Source organism: Trachinotus anak, unplaced genomic scaffold, assembly GCF_046630095.1.
Source record: "Trachinotus anak isolate AG129_WGS33_773 ecotype Australia unplaced genomic scaffold, CSIRO_AGI_Tana_v1 ptg000014l, whole genome shotgun sequence".
Taxonomy (NCBI): domain Eukaryota; kingdom Metazoa; phylum Chordata; class Actinopteri; order Carangiformes; family Carangidae; genus Trachinotus; species Trachinotus anak.
This window is the reverse complement of record NW_027273865.1, coordinates 4,768,147-4,785,981: the sequence shown is the minus strand read 5'-3', so window position 1 is coordinate 4,785,981 and position 17,835 is coordinate 4,768,147. Positions and strand designations below refer to the sequence as shown.

Genomic DNA, 17,835 nt, shown 5'->3' with positions numbered 1-17,835 from the left:
GGGAACAAAATCAAACAAGAGATCTTATTTTAGCCCCCGCCATGACGACAGACATGGCAGCTCTTAGGTTCTTAGCTCTTCCTCCTGTCAACAGGCTGCAAAAATAACTTTAACTTTACAGCCAAGCCGGTAGAAATGTGAGGTTGCATGATCTGTTTCACATCAGAAAACTGTTGAATGGATAAAAGATGGAGACAACTTCGCTCTTCAAGTGTTCAGCTTGAGGAAAGACAATGTTTATTCGTCATGGTTTCACAACCACGGGAGACAATAGTCAAATGAATCAGCTGAAAAAGAAAAATAATACTGAAAACAGAGTTATAACTAATTGATCATGTATCAACTTTATTTAAATACTTTGACAACCTCACCTACAGTGTACAGTTAGAAAACTCCACTCCTCCAAAGACGGGATACTGGTCAAATTTACATAGCAAGAGAAAAAAAAAAAACAGAAAACAAATTTACAAAACAACAAAACCATAAATGAACAAATAAATGATAACTTTCACACCTGCTGTAGCTGACAATCAGCCTCCTAACAGGTTTTACTGATGGGAGCCATTAGTTAATCCTTAGTTAGTTTGAGTCTTTTTACACAGAACCAAATAAAAAAATATGCCTTTCTCCTCTCTTCACACTGTTGCAGGCTGCCTGCATCCCACTGAGGTGAGCGGTACTTTCATATTCCTGACATATAAAATGATTCAGTTCAAAAATTACAAGTGAGGAAGTATATTTACCCAAGTATAAAAAATAAATTAAAATGATCAACATTTATACACAAGACGGTCAACAATGAACCTGACGGCTGTTGTACAATCCCAACCTTCTGGAAGTCAAAAAACCTTTCATCAGCTCCACTACAGTGACCCCGCATTTAAATTCTGGCAATGAAATCTCTGGCTTATCAGGCAAATGCTTATCCTCACCCTGATTCAGATGCTGCACTCACTTCTGGCTTCAGCTGTTTCTGGTTTAAGGTAGAAACTAGTCAGGATTTAAACACTGAACATTTCCACCATGAAGAGTGCACTTCCTCTGCTGTACAGACACGCTCCGTTCCTGTTGAATGTTTTTTTAACACAAGTCAGACGGAGCACCTGCACAGATCAATGCAAGACTTATGCATTAATTGAGTTTTAGGTCCAAGTCTAGTTTATGATTGTCACACTGCCACCAACCACTAGAGCCAAAAGCTGTAAAATTATGCTGTAAGGCTGCAATTTTTTTTTATTTTCCATCCTCAGAAATCTGCAGTCATGCCCTGTAGGATCTCTTTCCATTCTAAACTATTCTGGATCAGTGAATCAAGGTGGGAAAAAAAGTGATAGATGTTAACGAAGGCTGATCAACCTCTGGGCAACAACACCTTTTCAGCAGAGAAAAAAAAAAAAACACACAAACTTGTTAAAAGTCCCTGCAGCACCACTGATGCACTAACCATCAGCCAGCTAAAATGTGCCACAGGGGAGGGACGTGGTGATGTGTTTACAATCAGTCCGAGCAGCAAAACCTCTTCTCCATGTCTGTTACATTAAAGCTACAGAAGCTGTGGACGTGTTCCACTTTCACAGACCGATAAAACTAAAAGCTCACATGAAATCCTTTTCTCCTTCTAGCAACAAGACCCCAAAAGGGAAAATCTGAGTTGGGGGTGGTGTAGTGGTGTAGAGAGGCAGTACTGAAAAGGTCACAGGTCACTTCCTGTAACGGCAAAATTACCTGTTTTGGGTAAGAGCTAAATACCTGAAATGAAACTGCATGTGAACAGCTGGAGGAGCTACATATTAACACAACCCTCAGAGGACACAAACTGACAGTGCAAAGAAGTAGAAAAATAAATACTAAAAACAAATCAAGCAGAATATAGATTTAAGTTTAGGTATTTGCAAACGTCTCTGCAGAAAATGTGACATGGTGGCTCAATGACAAAATACAAGCTAACAGTTTCTAAAAGGAATAAACCGAACTTTGAACGCAGAGGCAGTGACAGAGAGATGAGCAACAGTGCTGATGGAGATGCCTCAGTGCTGTTTTAATTACACAAAAATACCACAAATAAGCAATATTTTTTGTGAAAATATGAAAAGAAAATTTATCCCATTCTGTCCATCTGTTGCCAAGAGCACTGCCAACTTTAACTGGCCAAAAATATAGACGAGCACATCAAACAGTTTATAGATGAGAAGATAAAAAAAAAAACAAAAAAAAACAGAGGATCTGAAATGCAAAGAATAATGAGACAAGATGTGAATATAAATGTGTTTTTGCTGCTGTCTGAATAACTGTTTTCATTAAGCACTGAGATGAAGAGAATATATTTATTTATACATCAATAACTTTGTTTAAAATAGAAATTTAGAGATTTAGTTTTAAACCCTTCCCGCAACCCCAGAGTCTTTATAGGATCTGAATCTGCAACACTGCCGTAAAGTACGTCTGTGTGCATAAAACATGTTGTGTAGCATCAGTTTGTTCACATAGTTTGTCTTACGGGCAGTTGCCTCAGTGCGCTTTTCTCTCTCCTTTTCACTTGTCTGCTCAGTGTCCAAAAATGTTAAAATGAGCCATCGGCCAATCACATGATGGGCTGTATGGTTCGAGGGTCAGTAGGTCACTGGCAGAAGGGTGAGGCTGTGGGGTCAAAGCCTTTGAAAACGTCCTTCAGTGAGGCATTGTCCTGCTCTGTGGCCGCCTGGTCAGGCTGCGCTGGGCTGTTTCCTCCAAAGGGACTACTTGTCCCACCGGGCTTGTTCGCCTGCTTCACCACGCCAAACAGCGAGGACACTGGTAGGTTGTGAACACCCGCAGGCCCCTGGTCTGCAGAGGCTCCAGGAGCAACCTGACCTCCAGCTGCAGCTGCCCCGGCTGCGGAAGGACCTCCCTGAGCCGTGGGGTTAGGTGAGGGTGCAGGCTTGGGCCGGGGCCTGTTGTAGCTGTTATATCGATCGGTCCCTTGTTCTCCACTTTTCTCCGGCTCTGGTTGGTCCAACGCAGACTTCCGAACAAACAGCGGCTCCTTGGACTTGGGTTTAGCCGTTGTGGGGTCACTGGGTTTGGACTCTGCGCTGGCTGAGTTGGGGGAGTTGTTAGAGCCACTGCTGGTACCAGGGCTGCCTGGTTTGTTAGTCCGAGGGTCATAAAGACTGATGCTGCTCAGCACACTGGCTCCCCCTGTTGCCCCAGCCCCCACACCACGCCCTGCCCCACCTGAGGAGAGCAGCCTTGGGTCGTAGGGGGCGATGGTCGGGGGAGAGGAGCTAGATGCTGTAGCTGGAGATGTAGAGGGGGCAGGAGGAGGCGTGGGATCTGATGGCTGCTTAAGGGCTGACTTCTGTGGCTGGAGACGGGGGTCTGTGGGGCCTTTACGGGCCATACGGGGGTCAGCAGGCTTTTCTGTAGATGCAGGAGTCATGGCGGGAGGTGGACCCAGCAGTGACATAGGGGCAGCAGGGGTGGGCAACAGAGGAGGGGAAGGGGTCTGGGACGGGCTGGAGTTGACAGTTTTCAAGATACGAGACAGCAGCTCAAAGTCTGGGAGGGAGGAGGTGGAGGAGGAGGGAGCAGGGGTGTCCAAGGGGGGAGGAGACTGTACGGGAAGAGGCTGTGAGTGAGGGAGCGATGTGTGCTGCTGCTGCTGAGTGCGGGACAGACGTGGGTCTAGAGTGGACACAGGAGGGATGCCTGGTGGCAGTGGGAGAAAGTCCTGCTTGGGGATAGGGAGTGGGAGGAGATCTTCAGGGGACCAGGTGATGGTTTTGGCAAAGGCCGGCATGTGGAGGACAATATCCTTCTTGATGTGGCTGAACTGCTGCAGCTGAGAGCGTGGGTCTCTCAGAGCCATGCCCATGAGCGGGTCCAGAGGAATTGGTACTGGCTTGTCCCGCAGAACCCGCTCCGTCTCCTCCTCCTCCATTGCTGGGGTCGTAAGTGGCGGGGGCTTGTAGACCAGAGGAGGCTCTGGTTTAGTAGCGGGAGGTGAGTGGGAGGCGGATCCAGCTGAGGCAGCCGCAGCAAGTCGGGCTAACCTGGGGTCTGCAGGCGGTCCGGAGGAAGATTGTGCGGGCATGGAGTGGCTGGAGTCGGAGATTTGGGCCGTCTCTGCAGCACGCGCCAGACGTGGGTCGCGGGCCAAGCGGGGGTCTGCAGGGCGAGCTGGAGGATTGGCGGGGGAGGCCTTCTGCAGGCGGGGGTCACTCGGGGGGCCATCAGACTTTTGAGGAGCTTGGGTCTGCTGACGGAGTGTCTTCAAGATTGAGGTCACACTACCACCTCCATCCTCATCCTCACTGGAGTACCAGTTCCCTGAATCACCTGGGAAAAGACATCGGGCATGTTTAGGTGTTAACTCCCGAATTTATAGCTTGTTAAAAAAAACAAAACAACACATTTGATTGTAGTTTGTGTTGACTGTTGGGAAGTTGGGAAAGTGATCAGTATGTGTGTGAAATGTGTGAATGGTATCACTGTCACAATGTGAAAACTTCTAACCGACACAGTAGTGAAACATTTATTTTGCTGGAGATCATCATGTAGCTTATTTCACTGACAGTCCTATCTGTGCAAGTTTACTGTGAACCAGACCATTAAATCAACAAATGCCAACACCAATCACAACACGTGATAGGAAACTGGTCAATAACTACACTTAAAATCCTGCATTCATGTGAAGCCTACTGCAGTGTTGAGCTGTTTTCCTCTAATGTTTTTGGTCATTATGTTGCCGTAGGATGAACCACTGACCAACCAGTCCATCGTCCTTTGTTTCCTGCCTTTTTCTAACCATTCTGACAGAGAGATATACCGGACTACTCCCTGCATCATTGTCTTAATAATGCATCACAGGGTGTAGAAACACAGGTTGTCCTAACACAAAGTAAGTCATCAACACAAGTTGGGTCATCTCTATTTTTGCATTAAATTTCAAGGTTTCATTTACTTGCACTGCTGTGGGAAATTAACCAGTTTCTTAGTTGCTGAAAAATCCGGTTTTCCATTAAATTGACATGATTTTTCAGCTTCATGTGACCTAAATCTTTTTTTGCTTTGTACCATTTCAAGTTATTCACTGCACATGAACTGCTGAAACATTTTCAATACAAACTGGAAAAAGGGGGTGTTCATACATGGTTCTACAGTCTGCAATATTTTTCCATTTTTGTACAACTTTCCTGAAGACCAAACAGAGTTTTAGCCATGAGGGAGGAGATATGATACACTGTATATGAAAAGGGGACTTTTTTTAAGACAAATGACAAAAACATTAAACAAATAAGGACAATAACTCACTATTACAAAGGAATGATGAACACTTATTACACAAAGAGGAACAGATGCTTTTCCTCTACCTTCAGTGTCTCTACTCTTCTCTGCTCCTCCCTCGGCTATCCTTCGTGCTCTTTCCTCCTCCTCCTGCTGCTTCTGCTGGATCCTCATGAACAGGACGCGTTGCGCTGGAGGCAGGAAGTCAGGAACAGAAATCCCTCCCTGATTGACCGACCCTCCATTAGCAGAGCCGTCTTGACCACCTGACTGATTACCAAACTTCCCTGCTCCTCCTCTGTCGTCAATCCCAGCAAAACCCTGATAGTTGTCACCTGAGAGGGAGCAGTGAGAGCATCTATGAGTACAAATCAGAAACTTTGCCAGCATCACCTTAAAATACTGTGAACCTTCAAAATATTTACTACAAAGCTAACTCTGTGTTTAGGTTTGAATTCCTCACCTTCTTGCACCACTCCCTCCATGTTCATACCCTCCTGATTGAAGAAGTTATTGAAGAAGTTTCCTCCACCCTGATTGGGACCCGGGGGCATGGGTCCTCCATGCGGGGGGCCGTCGCCAGATGCAAATCCTCCCATCATGGGTGGTCCACCAGGGCCCATATTGGGGGGTCCCTGGTTCATCCCAAGGTTGGGGCCCATGTTCTGCATATCAGGGGACATCATGCCTGGAGGGGCAGGGAAGCGGGTAGGGGTGGCACCAGGGGCCCCTTGAGGTCCAGGTGCTGCAGTCTGACCCTGGTTCCCGCTGGGAGTCTGGCTCCTGAGACAAGAAGAAGAATAGTTACATCTGTTACTACTCACAGTTGGAGTGAACAGTCGCTGAGTCTCCTGCTGTTACTGTCTCTCCCTACATGACGTGCCTACAGGCGAAACTGTGTTTTGGTGGCCTGAACCACACCCATCTAGTTGGGGTCTATCACCAAATGTTCAACAAGGGTGTCTGAAGGGTCACACTACATCACAACACAAAAATTACACATTCTGTTTTGTGTTTTAAGCTTGCACGTCTTTAAACTTAAAATAATTATTTTTTATTTTGTTTCTGGATCCATTAAAACGAATGTGAAAATCTTTTCTCAAATAAACACTCATCGCCGTTTTGACTCTGGAGTTTTCTTTTAACAATCTACAAGCGAAAACTCACACTGGATAAGATCTCCAGCTACATTTTTTACAAACGTGAATATAAAGAGATTGTGTTTTATTCTTAATGTTTGTTTCTGATCTCTTACCTGACAGCCAGTTTCTGAGCCAGCTGTCCTGTCGGCTGAACTTTAATCTCAAACAACGAGGGGATTTTCTTCCCCGCACCACCTCCCCCTCCAGGACAAGGAGGTGGGGGGCCCATGTGGGGAGGAGGGCAGTTAGGATTTGGGGGCCCGCCTTGGAAGGGACTTCCATCAGGGCCAAGGACAGGAGGACCAGCACAAGGATTAGGCCCAGGAACAGGCCCTGGTCCTGGGGGTCCTTTGCTGGTAATGGGCCCCTGGTTAGGTCCAGGAAGACCCCCAAAGTCACCTGCCACAGGGCCCCCAAAGTCCCCAGCCCCTGTGTTGGTATCTACAGGAACAGGCCGAGGAGGGGTGGGGAGGAGGCCAACTCCAGGGGGGGGTTTGGGAAGAGGATTGATGCCCTGCTTCTTCAGTTCCTCCACCTCCTTCTCATCCTCAGCTCCAGCCTCTGCATCCTCTGCCAGCATCTAGAACACAAGGTCACAAAAATCTACTGGTTAGTATCTGAAATGTTTTCTAACGGTGTTTATGAAAGTTTTCTGTTCATAAACTAAGACAAACAACTTCAGTTTGCAAATTGTCTAACTTCAAAAGCCACATTTCATTTTACTTTAGTCCATTAACTTGAAGAAATATCTACAGAGGTCATAGAACATGGTGACAGGGTTAGAGAAACCTATCTTGTTTGTTTTTTTTGCCTTTATTTGACAGATGTGAGTCAGGAAAGAAGGGCAGAGAGAGAAACGGTGCAACAGTGGTCTGCAGCAGGGAATCAAACCCTGGATGTTACAGTCCTGTGGTAACCTTTAGGCCGCCGGACGTCCCAGGATCCTACCTTGTTGAGCAGCTCCTGAGTGTCGTCGTTGAGGGCTTCATGTGAGAACATACACTCGTCACCGTTGACGCAGTTGCCTGTGGTGTGGAACAGCTTGCAGGGGAACTCACGTAGCATGGGAGTCAAGGGAAAACATTCGCAAAAAGATGGATGTAAAGCAATAATTATTTATCTTAAGTGCAATTTGAAAAATGTAACTTTGCACTAGTAAAATGTGTCAGCTTTACTTATTAAGAGAAAGACAGTTTTCATTTGACTGGATGGACACGCACCCATCCAGTCAGAGTCTCTGTGTGGGGTCAGCAGTAAAGGATATCATGCATGTAAGGACAGTGGTCGGCTCGGGCACAGAATCCAGTTATGTAGAACTTGCACAGCTCCTTCTTCTTAGGCAGCTCGATGTCATGGCTGAAGTTGCAGTGGTCCCCCTGGTGGTCGCAAAAGGTTATAATGAGATGTGTGTGTCTGTGTGTCTGAGGGACCAGCCTAAAGATAACTGTCTAGTTATTGTGTTTCGTTTTCTGTTATTAAATGTAGTAAGATGCTTCAGAGGTTTCTGTCAGTGTACAGTCACACATGATCTTTCTACATTTTACTGATGACAAATCTCCAGATTGTCAGTGAGAATCATTTGAGTTTAACCACATTAGACCAGGACAGTTATTGAGTTACAAACAACTTCAGAGTCCAGCCTTTTTGAGGAAGCTGTATCGTATTTGTGGCACCAAAAACATTTAAAAGTATGAAAAACTGTCTGAACTTTTGCAACAACAACTACAACAACTTTACTGTGAAACTTGTAGCATTAAAAACTGCTTTAAAATCACAGAGCGTCCAGTGACCTGCTCAACAAACACATTTCAAGGTGAAATAGCAAACACTCATGCTGTCTCACCCAGGTGCATCTCCCCTCGATGTAGTACTTGCAGATGGCCTTTCCTTTCTTATCCTGGTGTTTTTCATTCTGATTCCTCCTCCCCATTCCTGGTCCTTCACCTCCATCCTAAAATACACAAACACAAACCAACACATACACATTTGCATGGATCTAATCAGGATTGTCTCATTTGTTTTAGGCTCAGTATCAGGACACGTCAGGCCGATGTAATAACTACAGAAGTCTTACCCCATTGTCCATGTCTCCGTTGTTGTCATCATCATTCCCCATGTCACCTCTTCCTCTCCCTCTGTTTCGACCCTTTCCTCCTCTGATCATGCCCCGCCCTCCTTTACCTCTGCCTCGCCCCCGGCCTCCTTTACCTCCTGGTGCAGAAATCAAAAACAGAGTGAGACTGAGTTAATTTTTGGACAATAAAGACAGTCCAGCACTGTCAGACACAGGTGTGAAGGGAAGATATGTTGTCAGTGACCAGTGTGGTCAACAGTTTACCCTGTACATCACTATCACAGCCTACTCCTCTAAAAGAGGAGTAACCACTTCAACAACGACAGAGATGAAGAATCACAGACACACAAACCTGGACAGCCACCTGAGGTCTGACTCACCTCTGCCTCTGTCCTTTGACTTCTTGTACTGGTTGAGTTCTTTTGAGTAGTCGTCATAGTCATCATCCCCCATGTTGTCATAATCATCCTCTCCATACTGTAAAGACAGATTTAGCAAAAGTGTCATTTAGACCTTTTTCATTTGTGGCATTAACATCCAATCACAAGCAGTCAGCTCTAAGTACAGGCACGAACACATAACAGCTCTGAGGATGCAGTTTAGATCCAATCCCTCGGACCACATTCGGAGATGGTCTGGGCCTCATTCTTTAGCAGCATGAACAATAAGGACAACCTGCTCTACAGACGTCCTCTGCCACTGTCTGATTAGTCCCAACACAGTTTCATAATGAACTGAAAATACTAAAGCCTTATTTCATCATAGAGCTGTGCACAGTACAATGATTCAGCCCCCCCCCCCGGTTATAGAGAGCCATCTGTCATAGACAGACTGTCTAAAAACAACAATGCACACATGTTCATTTGCATACAGAGCGAAGAAGTGAGATCTGATCACAAGTGGTCACATGGTAATGTCACGTCCGAGCAGAGCTTTAGTTGACTCTTCACAAATGACAGCTTCAGCATCAACTCAGAACAAGACGTGAAGCAGCTCATTTCCTGAATTCAAATTATCTGTTGAATGACACTAAAGGTTGTGAGTCATTGTGTAGCTGGGTGTGACGGTGTAGAGTAGAAAGTGGGAAGAAGTTATTTAAATCAATCATTTGTCAAGTAATTTGTGCTCTTTGTTTGGTTTGGTAAATGAGAAAACATCAATAGTACTGTGTACAGTATTATTCTATTAATAAGAAAATAATCATTTTCCTATGTAGACCACCCACAGGTCTGATTTGTCGGTGCTGAACAGTGAGTGCTGGTATTTGTTTCCTGGAATGTGTCCATGTGGAATTTATTTCAACCACTGTGTAAATACACAAAACACAGCAAATAAAACAGAATGAAAACTTGTTCCTTGGATTTTGACCAAAGCAAATACACAACGTGCTTCACTCTGAGCTCTACACCTCACCTCCATGTCGTCTCCATATCCATCGCCATCGTCATTGTCTCCTCCCATCTTTCCTCGTCCTCCTCCTCCTCTTCCTCTGCCTCCTCGACCCCTCCTCCCTCCCCTCATTCCTCCACGGCCTCTCTGGTTTTTCATACGACCTCTGCCCCCTGCAAAGACACAGACACAGACAGGAATGAAACCAGAGTAAGCACGAAAGACTGTCAGCGACTTATCTATGAAATTTGGATTGATAAAGTTCTGGTACACAGGCTCCATTATCTGACTACAACTGTGCAAATGAGACTGCGTCACCAGTGAAAGGCAAATACAGGGTGATGAATATACTGCGAAGCATTTGTCACATAGAGGCACAACCTTTCTAAAAGGTCAGTGAAAACTGTTTCCTAGGGAAAACCACAACATCTGTCCTTACATGTCACTCTGCTGTATCCCAGTCTAAGCATTTTATCCTCCACAGCTGGGTGAGTATTCAGCATGCAGTAGAACATGTGGCACAACAAGTCTAATATTCAATTTCAACAGTTTTAACCAAACTGCAGTGTACGCACCTCTTCCGCCGCGGCCTCCTCCTCCCTCCTTGGCCTTGCGGTACTGGTTGAGCTCCTTGGTGAAGTCGTCGTAGTCTTCATCCCCCATGTCCTCGTCTTCCTCTCCCTCGTAGTTGTCTTCCTCGTAGTCATCGTAGCCTCCGTAGCCCTGCTTGTCCATCTTCATGTAGCTTCCCTTCTTTGAGCCGCCGTAGCCTCCATGAGACTGGAGACAGGTGAAAGATTGAGGTGATTTCACTTCCCACAAAAACAAATTATTGAATAATGATCAAATCAAAAGAACCGAAATACTTTACAAAAAAAAAAAAAAAACATTTGACTCTAAGTGTGGGCAAGGTTCGCTCTTTAGACTTACAGGGGGGGGGTACTGAGGACTGTACTCTCTATACTTCCTCTTCTCACTGGGACTGTAGTCAGAGTCCTCACTGAAGTCTGAGTGGTCGTCATCAGAGGACGCATGACGCTGGAGGAGAGAGAGAGAGATGTAAGAGACAGACACAGGTTCGAATATTTCAGATAAAGACAGGGGGGTGCAGAGAGGTGGGTGGGTCTGCTTCAGTTCTCACTTTGTGTTTGGATTTGCGTTTCTTCTTGGCTCTCCTCTTCTCCCTCTCTCGCTCCCTCTCTTTCTTCCTCTTCCTCTTGCGGCGGTGGGATCTCTCGTCATCTGAATCGCTGCTGCCGTGGCGCTCCCTACTTCGCTGAGGCCTCTCCACAGCCCCTTCCCCTCCCACCTCGCCTCCTCCGCCGGCGTCGTCACCCCCGTCTCCGCCTCCTCCTGCTGCAGACGTACCTCCACCCATCTCCTCTTCTTCCACTTCTCCCCCATCATCTTCCAGCTCGCCTTCCTCCAGCTCTCCATCCTCTGGCCTGTGTATGGACAGAAGGCAGATGGAGGGATGTTAGATATCTCATCTTCCCACGGGCTGTGGCTCACTCCATCAGCCACATCTGAAGTTTTAGGACATGCATTTAAAAATGATTAACGCATAATAACATGATTTTTTTTTAAACATGGGAAAAACATTCAGTGATTTTTTTTACAGATAAATCAGTAGGAAAACAAGTACAGAGGTTTGGTCGAGTTCATTTACCAGCATCACTTTCACAAGCTTTACTATTTTGTGACTCAAACAAGGGTTTAGAAAAGTATAGGTTAGGTTTGTGCGATCTTATCCACAGTAAGATCATCACACCGTCCCACTGTGAAACTGCCAATAACCAATATGACCGTGGGGTGGGGGTGTGTCAGAGAGAGAGCAACTGAAGAGCGAGCATGTGGAGTTTTGCTTGCATCTCTCTCTCTTGCTCTTTTTCTTGACGTTAGGGTGAAAAATATATTTCCTGGCAATGTTAAACCAAAGTTGTTATTAAAATTATTTTCATTTAATACTTCAGGATTCAGAATCCCAGTGTGGAAGCTACACACAACAAACAGCGTTTCAGTGACAATCAGCTGGTCAGAGTGTGTTCATGTGTCTGTGTTGCAAAGACTGGCTACATGCGGTTACATAGGTTAAACTGTGGCAGGGCAAACTATCTTTAATATTAATTTAATACTACAAATAATGATAAAAATAAGTTTAGATATTCATGGGGAAACAGTCAAATATTGTCTTGACATTTGCAAAGACATAAGCTATCGCAGATCGCTCTGATCATCGTCAATCACTGAGGTCATCACCCATCTGCACAACCCTCGTATCAATAGATTTCCTTAAGATAAATCAAGTAACATATCAGCATTTAACAGCTGACTGGGTCCCTGAGATATGGTTTAAACTGCAACACAACATTCAGGTTGGCAACACTATAACAGCACTAACAATACTGATGTGAAATAACAGTTTATGACTTTAATAATAAAAAAATAAAAACATGGATTAATGGAAATCTGATTAAAAACATTTGTGACCTTGGAGACACTTGGAATTCCTGGAATTGTATCTTTGCAGCACCGCCTGCTTTCTGCCAAGGCCATTTCTGTTACTACACACCTGTGCAGGGCTGATACATGTGTTGAGACATACTGCTGAAGGACAAATGTGTGATTTCAACAACTGTTTTTCAACTCAGGTTGGTACAGGAGGCAAAATAGTATTTTTGTGTGTGTCTGTGATTCTGTCAGGTGTATTTACACAGTGCCAGTGTTTCTCACAGGAGACTGCCCGTTCGAACTACATGGAGAAAAAAAATTGTACAGATGCCAAAACTTCACATACGAAGCATGCATCAGAAATACCAACAGTGAAGCAAGTATTCGCCAAAAACCAACCACTTCTCATGTAACCCAGGGGGAGACTGAAGAGCACTTTCTGCAAACACTGGGTGGGATGTATTCACTTACTGACACAAAAACATCTAAATCAGCAGAAGGGACAACAACACAAACTCCACTGCAGTGTGGTTATGTTTTATACTCTAACGTCAGTCCACACCACTGTCAGTGTCATCAGCCACACAAGCTGCCACACAGTAAGAAATCCTGCTCATGTGCAAAACTAATCAATGCAAAAACTTTGTATAAGTGTTCGTATTGAACCACATAATATGGCTGATGTGGGATTTTATTTTTCCTGGGCTTCTTAATGAGCCCAGTCAACATAGAGTGAGGACAAATGACAGGGAGAGTGAGGTTTTAAAAAGCTTATAAAGAAATGAAAAATGTTCAATACAGACTACAAAAAGGCAACATGTGCAGTTTGGGAAAATGTTTCAAGTCGTCATTAATCCAAGTTCCAAAAGCACTAATTGATTTTACATTAAAACTGATAAAATTACTGGGATTATTATTAAACTGCACAGTGTTTATTTCCCTTCCAGCCACCATGGCACCAAAAGGTAAGAAGTGATGCCAGTTTTATCCAAGAACTAGATCACAACCAGCTACTGAGCGTACATGTTCCTGTCACGGTCTGCCACCTTCACTGGTAAGGAGGTGGAATGATTTATGGCACAGGCTGGAACACGGTCACAATAAAGAGACAAAAGTATTAACTCCCTATATGAGTGACGAGGTCCTGGCTCTCCCACAAAGGCCGACACCCAAAGTAGGCTAACAAGCACTGTGTGCACGGGGCCGGGAGTGAGGCCTGAGGCCAGGGTGATGTGAACAGGATTCACTGACAGGACAACGGCTTCACAACATCTAATGACTCAGAGACAGGTTTTGTCCTACACAGAGCACACAGTGAACTGAGACGACGCAGGTGGTTGGTACAGGCGACCTGCTTTGAGACAAAATGTCAGCTGCACCGTACGTTGTACACCACACCACATCCTCAGCATGCAAGCTTCCTCTGGGGAGAGCACAATAATCAGCCTCAGTCATCTGTGTCGTCTCTGTGTCAGCGACAAAATGCTCAGCAGCAGAGCAACGAACATCACCCCATCAATTCAGAAACAAAGCCACCGGTGAAAGCTAGTCGTGAGCCTGTTTCAGCACTGGACCACAAAAATGAAAACTGATGCCAAGTACACAACTTTTCTGACAGAAAACACCAAACTGGTAAAATCATATTCAAGTCCTATCAAAGGTTGTTAACTTAGTTAGTTAGTTTTTCCTTTGTCTGAAACCACTATGTAGACTGAAACAATCAGGGTTCTGCTTTAGGAAGTAAATTCTGGGTTAGTTAGGTCAGAGTTATCCAGATAATTTAGTTAACAGGCCCCTGCTATGGAGCCTGAAGTTGCTCCATGCACAAAATCACATTATCTGCTGTTTGTTACAAAGCACAGTCCAGAACAAACTACAAAACCTGTCTTCATGCTCATTTGATTTTGCTCTGGTACAAAGCCCAGAGTGAAATCCATCACTTGTATCTTGCATCTTTTCTCTGTCATTCGATGCAAACTGTCTTGGAAAGTATGAATACATACAGACTAAGCAGTGTTTCAGCCAAATTTTGCTCAATACAAACGCTCAGTGTAATAATTTAACACTGAAACTGTTTGTCAATTTTTTATCTCCCTGTCGTGAACACTTTGTTAAACTCTGGCAGGTTCTTTGCTCTGCACCAGCTGCAGGCTTTGAATTCAAACACCATAAACTCAAATTGAAGTATCATTTCAACAGCCAAGTCACTCCTCTACCTAACTATTGGCATGATATGAAGCTGGCCTGTTTATCAGAGCCGGCACAAGGAAAACTCTCCTGGCACAGTGTCTATCATTGCACAGGGATTTGGCTGCACTATGGAAGCAGGTGGTTGTGAATAGGGGAGTGGCTGAGATTCACTATGGGCAAAAGCTGATGGCCTCTCTGGCCAGTCAGAATACTGTACACACATAAGCTGCTGCCAACAATGAGCCAGTGTGAAGAAAAATGTAAAACGCAGGCTGACTCATTTTCTCCAGACTTCTCTATGCTGAGCCAAGAAATTAACAGGTCAGGTCAGAGTAAACTTAAGTTAATGTAAGTCTACCAACACCAACTCAGGCTTCACAGACCTCAAGAGAGGAAAAACTGTTATTTACTTAATGAGTTATCGATTAGACCCTACACAAATATCAATGTATTGCTGACAACTAAGTGCAGTAAAGTCCTTCTGTGCAGCACTTGTCATTCATGTAAACTATGTTTAACAAGTTTCCATTTAAATCCATTTAAAAAATGTTGAAAGCTGTGAACACACCATACTAGCAGACAACTGTGAGAAGTTCTGAAAGTTCAACAGAGCACAAGATTATTCTCATCTATTAAGGATGACTGAATCAAAGGATTTACCATGCATTATGGTACATCATTAGCTCAGTGGATGAGTCCATAACTTAATTAATTCTATAAGCAAAGGGCCATGATTAAAATGGGGAATACTTACTGTGACAGGTTTTCTTCACATTTTGCACTCAAAACCATTGAGAGTTTTTCCCTAGCCTTTTAGGGACACTAGTGGGATTTGTGGGACTTGGAAGTGGGGCCAACTGGGTAACACAGCAAATTTGCCAACTGGGGACTGTGGAAAAAGGGAACTTTGTGTTTGACTTGAAACACTTCTGGGATGCTTTGCAGACGTTTTATACATTTTGGGGACTTTTGTGGATGTTTGGGACGAGTCAGTGTGGTCACGACTGTGAATAAAATGATATGTTAGACAATTAAACATAACCAACATTAAGCACAAACGCGTTTACAGGGTTAGCTTGTGTAAGTTAACGGGTTACAAAACTGATTAGTGTATACCTTTCACAAATTAATATTTTGAAGATAACTAATATTGAACGTTTGAGTAGAAGACACCAAAATCATCGGAGGGTGATCGGGAGCTACAATAAGTTTTCTTACGAGTGTTATTCAGTTAGAAAGACAACGACTCGACCACAATTTTAAAGTGCGTAGACTTGCTTCGCACTGTAAAATATATTTACGCCAAATAAACGAACAGATTTGAACGGATTACGATATAATTTAATGGCCCCTACTGATTTTACTATGTTAGTTAAAAACGTATTTGTTTCAACATTGCAGCGACTGGAAACGCCAAAGAATAGTAAATTACCATTAACAAAAACCATTAGTCATTAGCTTAGCCTTCCTCCTTCTTTCCAACTGTATTCGTTGGGAACATTAGCTAACATGCTAATGTTGCTAAGTTAGCCTGAAAGTAGGCCCGTCGTTAGCGAAAGACAATCGAATGAATTTGTTACACCTGCGGCATTACAGTAATTGTCACCGCACACACACACACACACACACATACACATACACACACACAATTAAATCAACGTTAATTAGTGAGTCAATGGTTGTTAAAAGTGGGCAAGTAATTAACCGATGCTTTATAATCGTTGAACTGGCCAGTATGGCGGTGAAAGTATAACTGATCAGCTGCTGCGATCTCGTCTTTTTTTCTCCAGACAGGTTGACTCGACTCGATTGATCGTTGGTTGTGATAACGTAATAAAACACAGGGAACAACGTTCTCCCAGGTGCTATTTGGCCTCCCAGTTGGCGTTGTCGTGTAAACATGGCGTTCTTTACCTCTGTACTCGTTTTCCAGAAAAGGCGAATTTAATCCCTCTGACAGAAAAAAGAAAAATAAACCCCCGGCTTTTTGTGCAAAAGCACAGGACAAATAAATAATTTCATTTAAATATGATTGTAGAATTACTCGACCTTTCGTCAGTCAGGAGACTGTTGTGTTCGTGGTTGGTAGTTGGGGAGTTTGGATGGACAGTCATGCTTTCCACAGCCATTTCCTCTAGCTACATTGAGGTGCAAAAAATTACAACTCGACACTGGAATCTACTGGCTTATGCGTCACTTCACTAGGATCTACTTGTTTTTGATTTTAGGAAGAGTTTCAGTTCATAGTAAGCAATTCTCCACTACAGTTGTAATAGAAATATGATGAAATTGAGTCCTGACGTTCTCCGTCCTACTGTAGCGATGTGAAATGACGACTGATGAACTTAAAATGGCCGACTGTCTTCTCCAAAGAGAAAAGGGGGAGGGGTCTTCCGAGTATGACATCATGACGAATAAACGCACACGTCTCACGGAAATTACCGAATGTGAAATGAAAAGGGTTAAATCAGCCCCCTTATTTGACTCGCAGGTGCACTTGTAGACCATAGTGATTACAGGGCGTTTAAACAAATTGCATCTTAATTAGGCACGAATTTCATAAAATACAACCATCTTATCTGAGACTTATGAGCATCTTATTCGCCCTTAGAATGTTTGTCGAATAAATTTTTTTGTTTGGTGTGTAGTGTTCTGTACGCAAAATTAGGTAGCCTGAGCAGATTTAACAGTATCAAGCAGAGTTTCTGTCAGGCTAGACATCCGCTAAGCGGCTCTGCTGAAATACAACATGTACAGGTTTGCTGTGTCTAAATTTTCTAAAAGTTGATTCAACACAAACTTCTTTTGGAATATACGCCAAATCAAGTGAAAAATAAAGGATTTAGATCCTTGATTTTTACACAACTCCCCTCTACAACACGTTGTCTCAAAGTTGTATAATAATGTGACGTTCTCATTTCACATTATAGTTGAAATGTACATTATTCAGTTAAGCTATTATTCCTTTTGCATCTGCTCCAATGACTACAAACTAAGTGACACACAGTGAACCAGAGCCTGACTGTTGCCGTCAGTCTCACAATAGGAATATAAAAAACACCAATGTTAAGTATAATCACTAGAATATCTGACAAGCTTTTGAGACTTTGGTAAATAGGTATATGTGTTATAATACGCCTTACTCACAGTATATATTGATAAAGGAGGCTCCTGCTGCCGCCATGGTGCAACTCGTGTATAAAATAGGAGGCAATTCCAGGGCTAACTTTTTTTCCCCCTTAATTCCACAAACTGCTCAATTAGCTCTATCTGTGCTAGATTGAGAATAAAAATGGCTGTAATATAGTTCGTAAAAGACAAAAC

The 17,835-nt window shown here is 43.8% G+C and overlaps 1 protein-coding gene across 2 annotated transcripts; it reads right to left on the bottom strand.

The window, feature by feature from the left end:
- Positions 1–318: 318 nt before the first annotated feature.
- Positions 319–17,742, bottom strand: zc3h4 (zinc finger CCCH-type containing 4). 2 transcript variants are annotated; one of them, XM_071495881.1, is made up of 14 exons: positions 16,561–17,742; positions 11,012–11,315; positions 10,801–10,908; positions 10,446–10,650; positions 9,895–10,043; positions 8,862–8,958; positions 8,482–8,618; positions 8,251–8,358; positions 7,672–7,783; positions 7,356–7,465; positions 6,521–6,987; positions 5,729–6,048; positions 5,352–5,600; positions 319–4,317 (listed from the first exon to the last, which is right to left on the bottom strand). In XM_071495881.1, exons 1-14 carry the CDS (start codon positions 16,638–16,640, stop codon positions 2,618–2,620), a joined length of 4,146 nt encoding a protein of 1,381 aa, XP_071351982.1. In that variant the 5' UTR covers positions 16,641–17,742; the 3' UTR covers positions 319–2,617. The 2 variants fall into 2 exon arrangements, with proteins under 2 accessions (XP_071351982.1, XP_071351983.1); XM_071495882.1 differs by lacking the exon at positions 16,561–17,742 and adding an exon at positions 15,266–16,554.
- Positions 17,743–17,835: the final 93 nt, after the last annotated feature.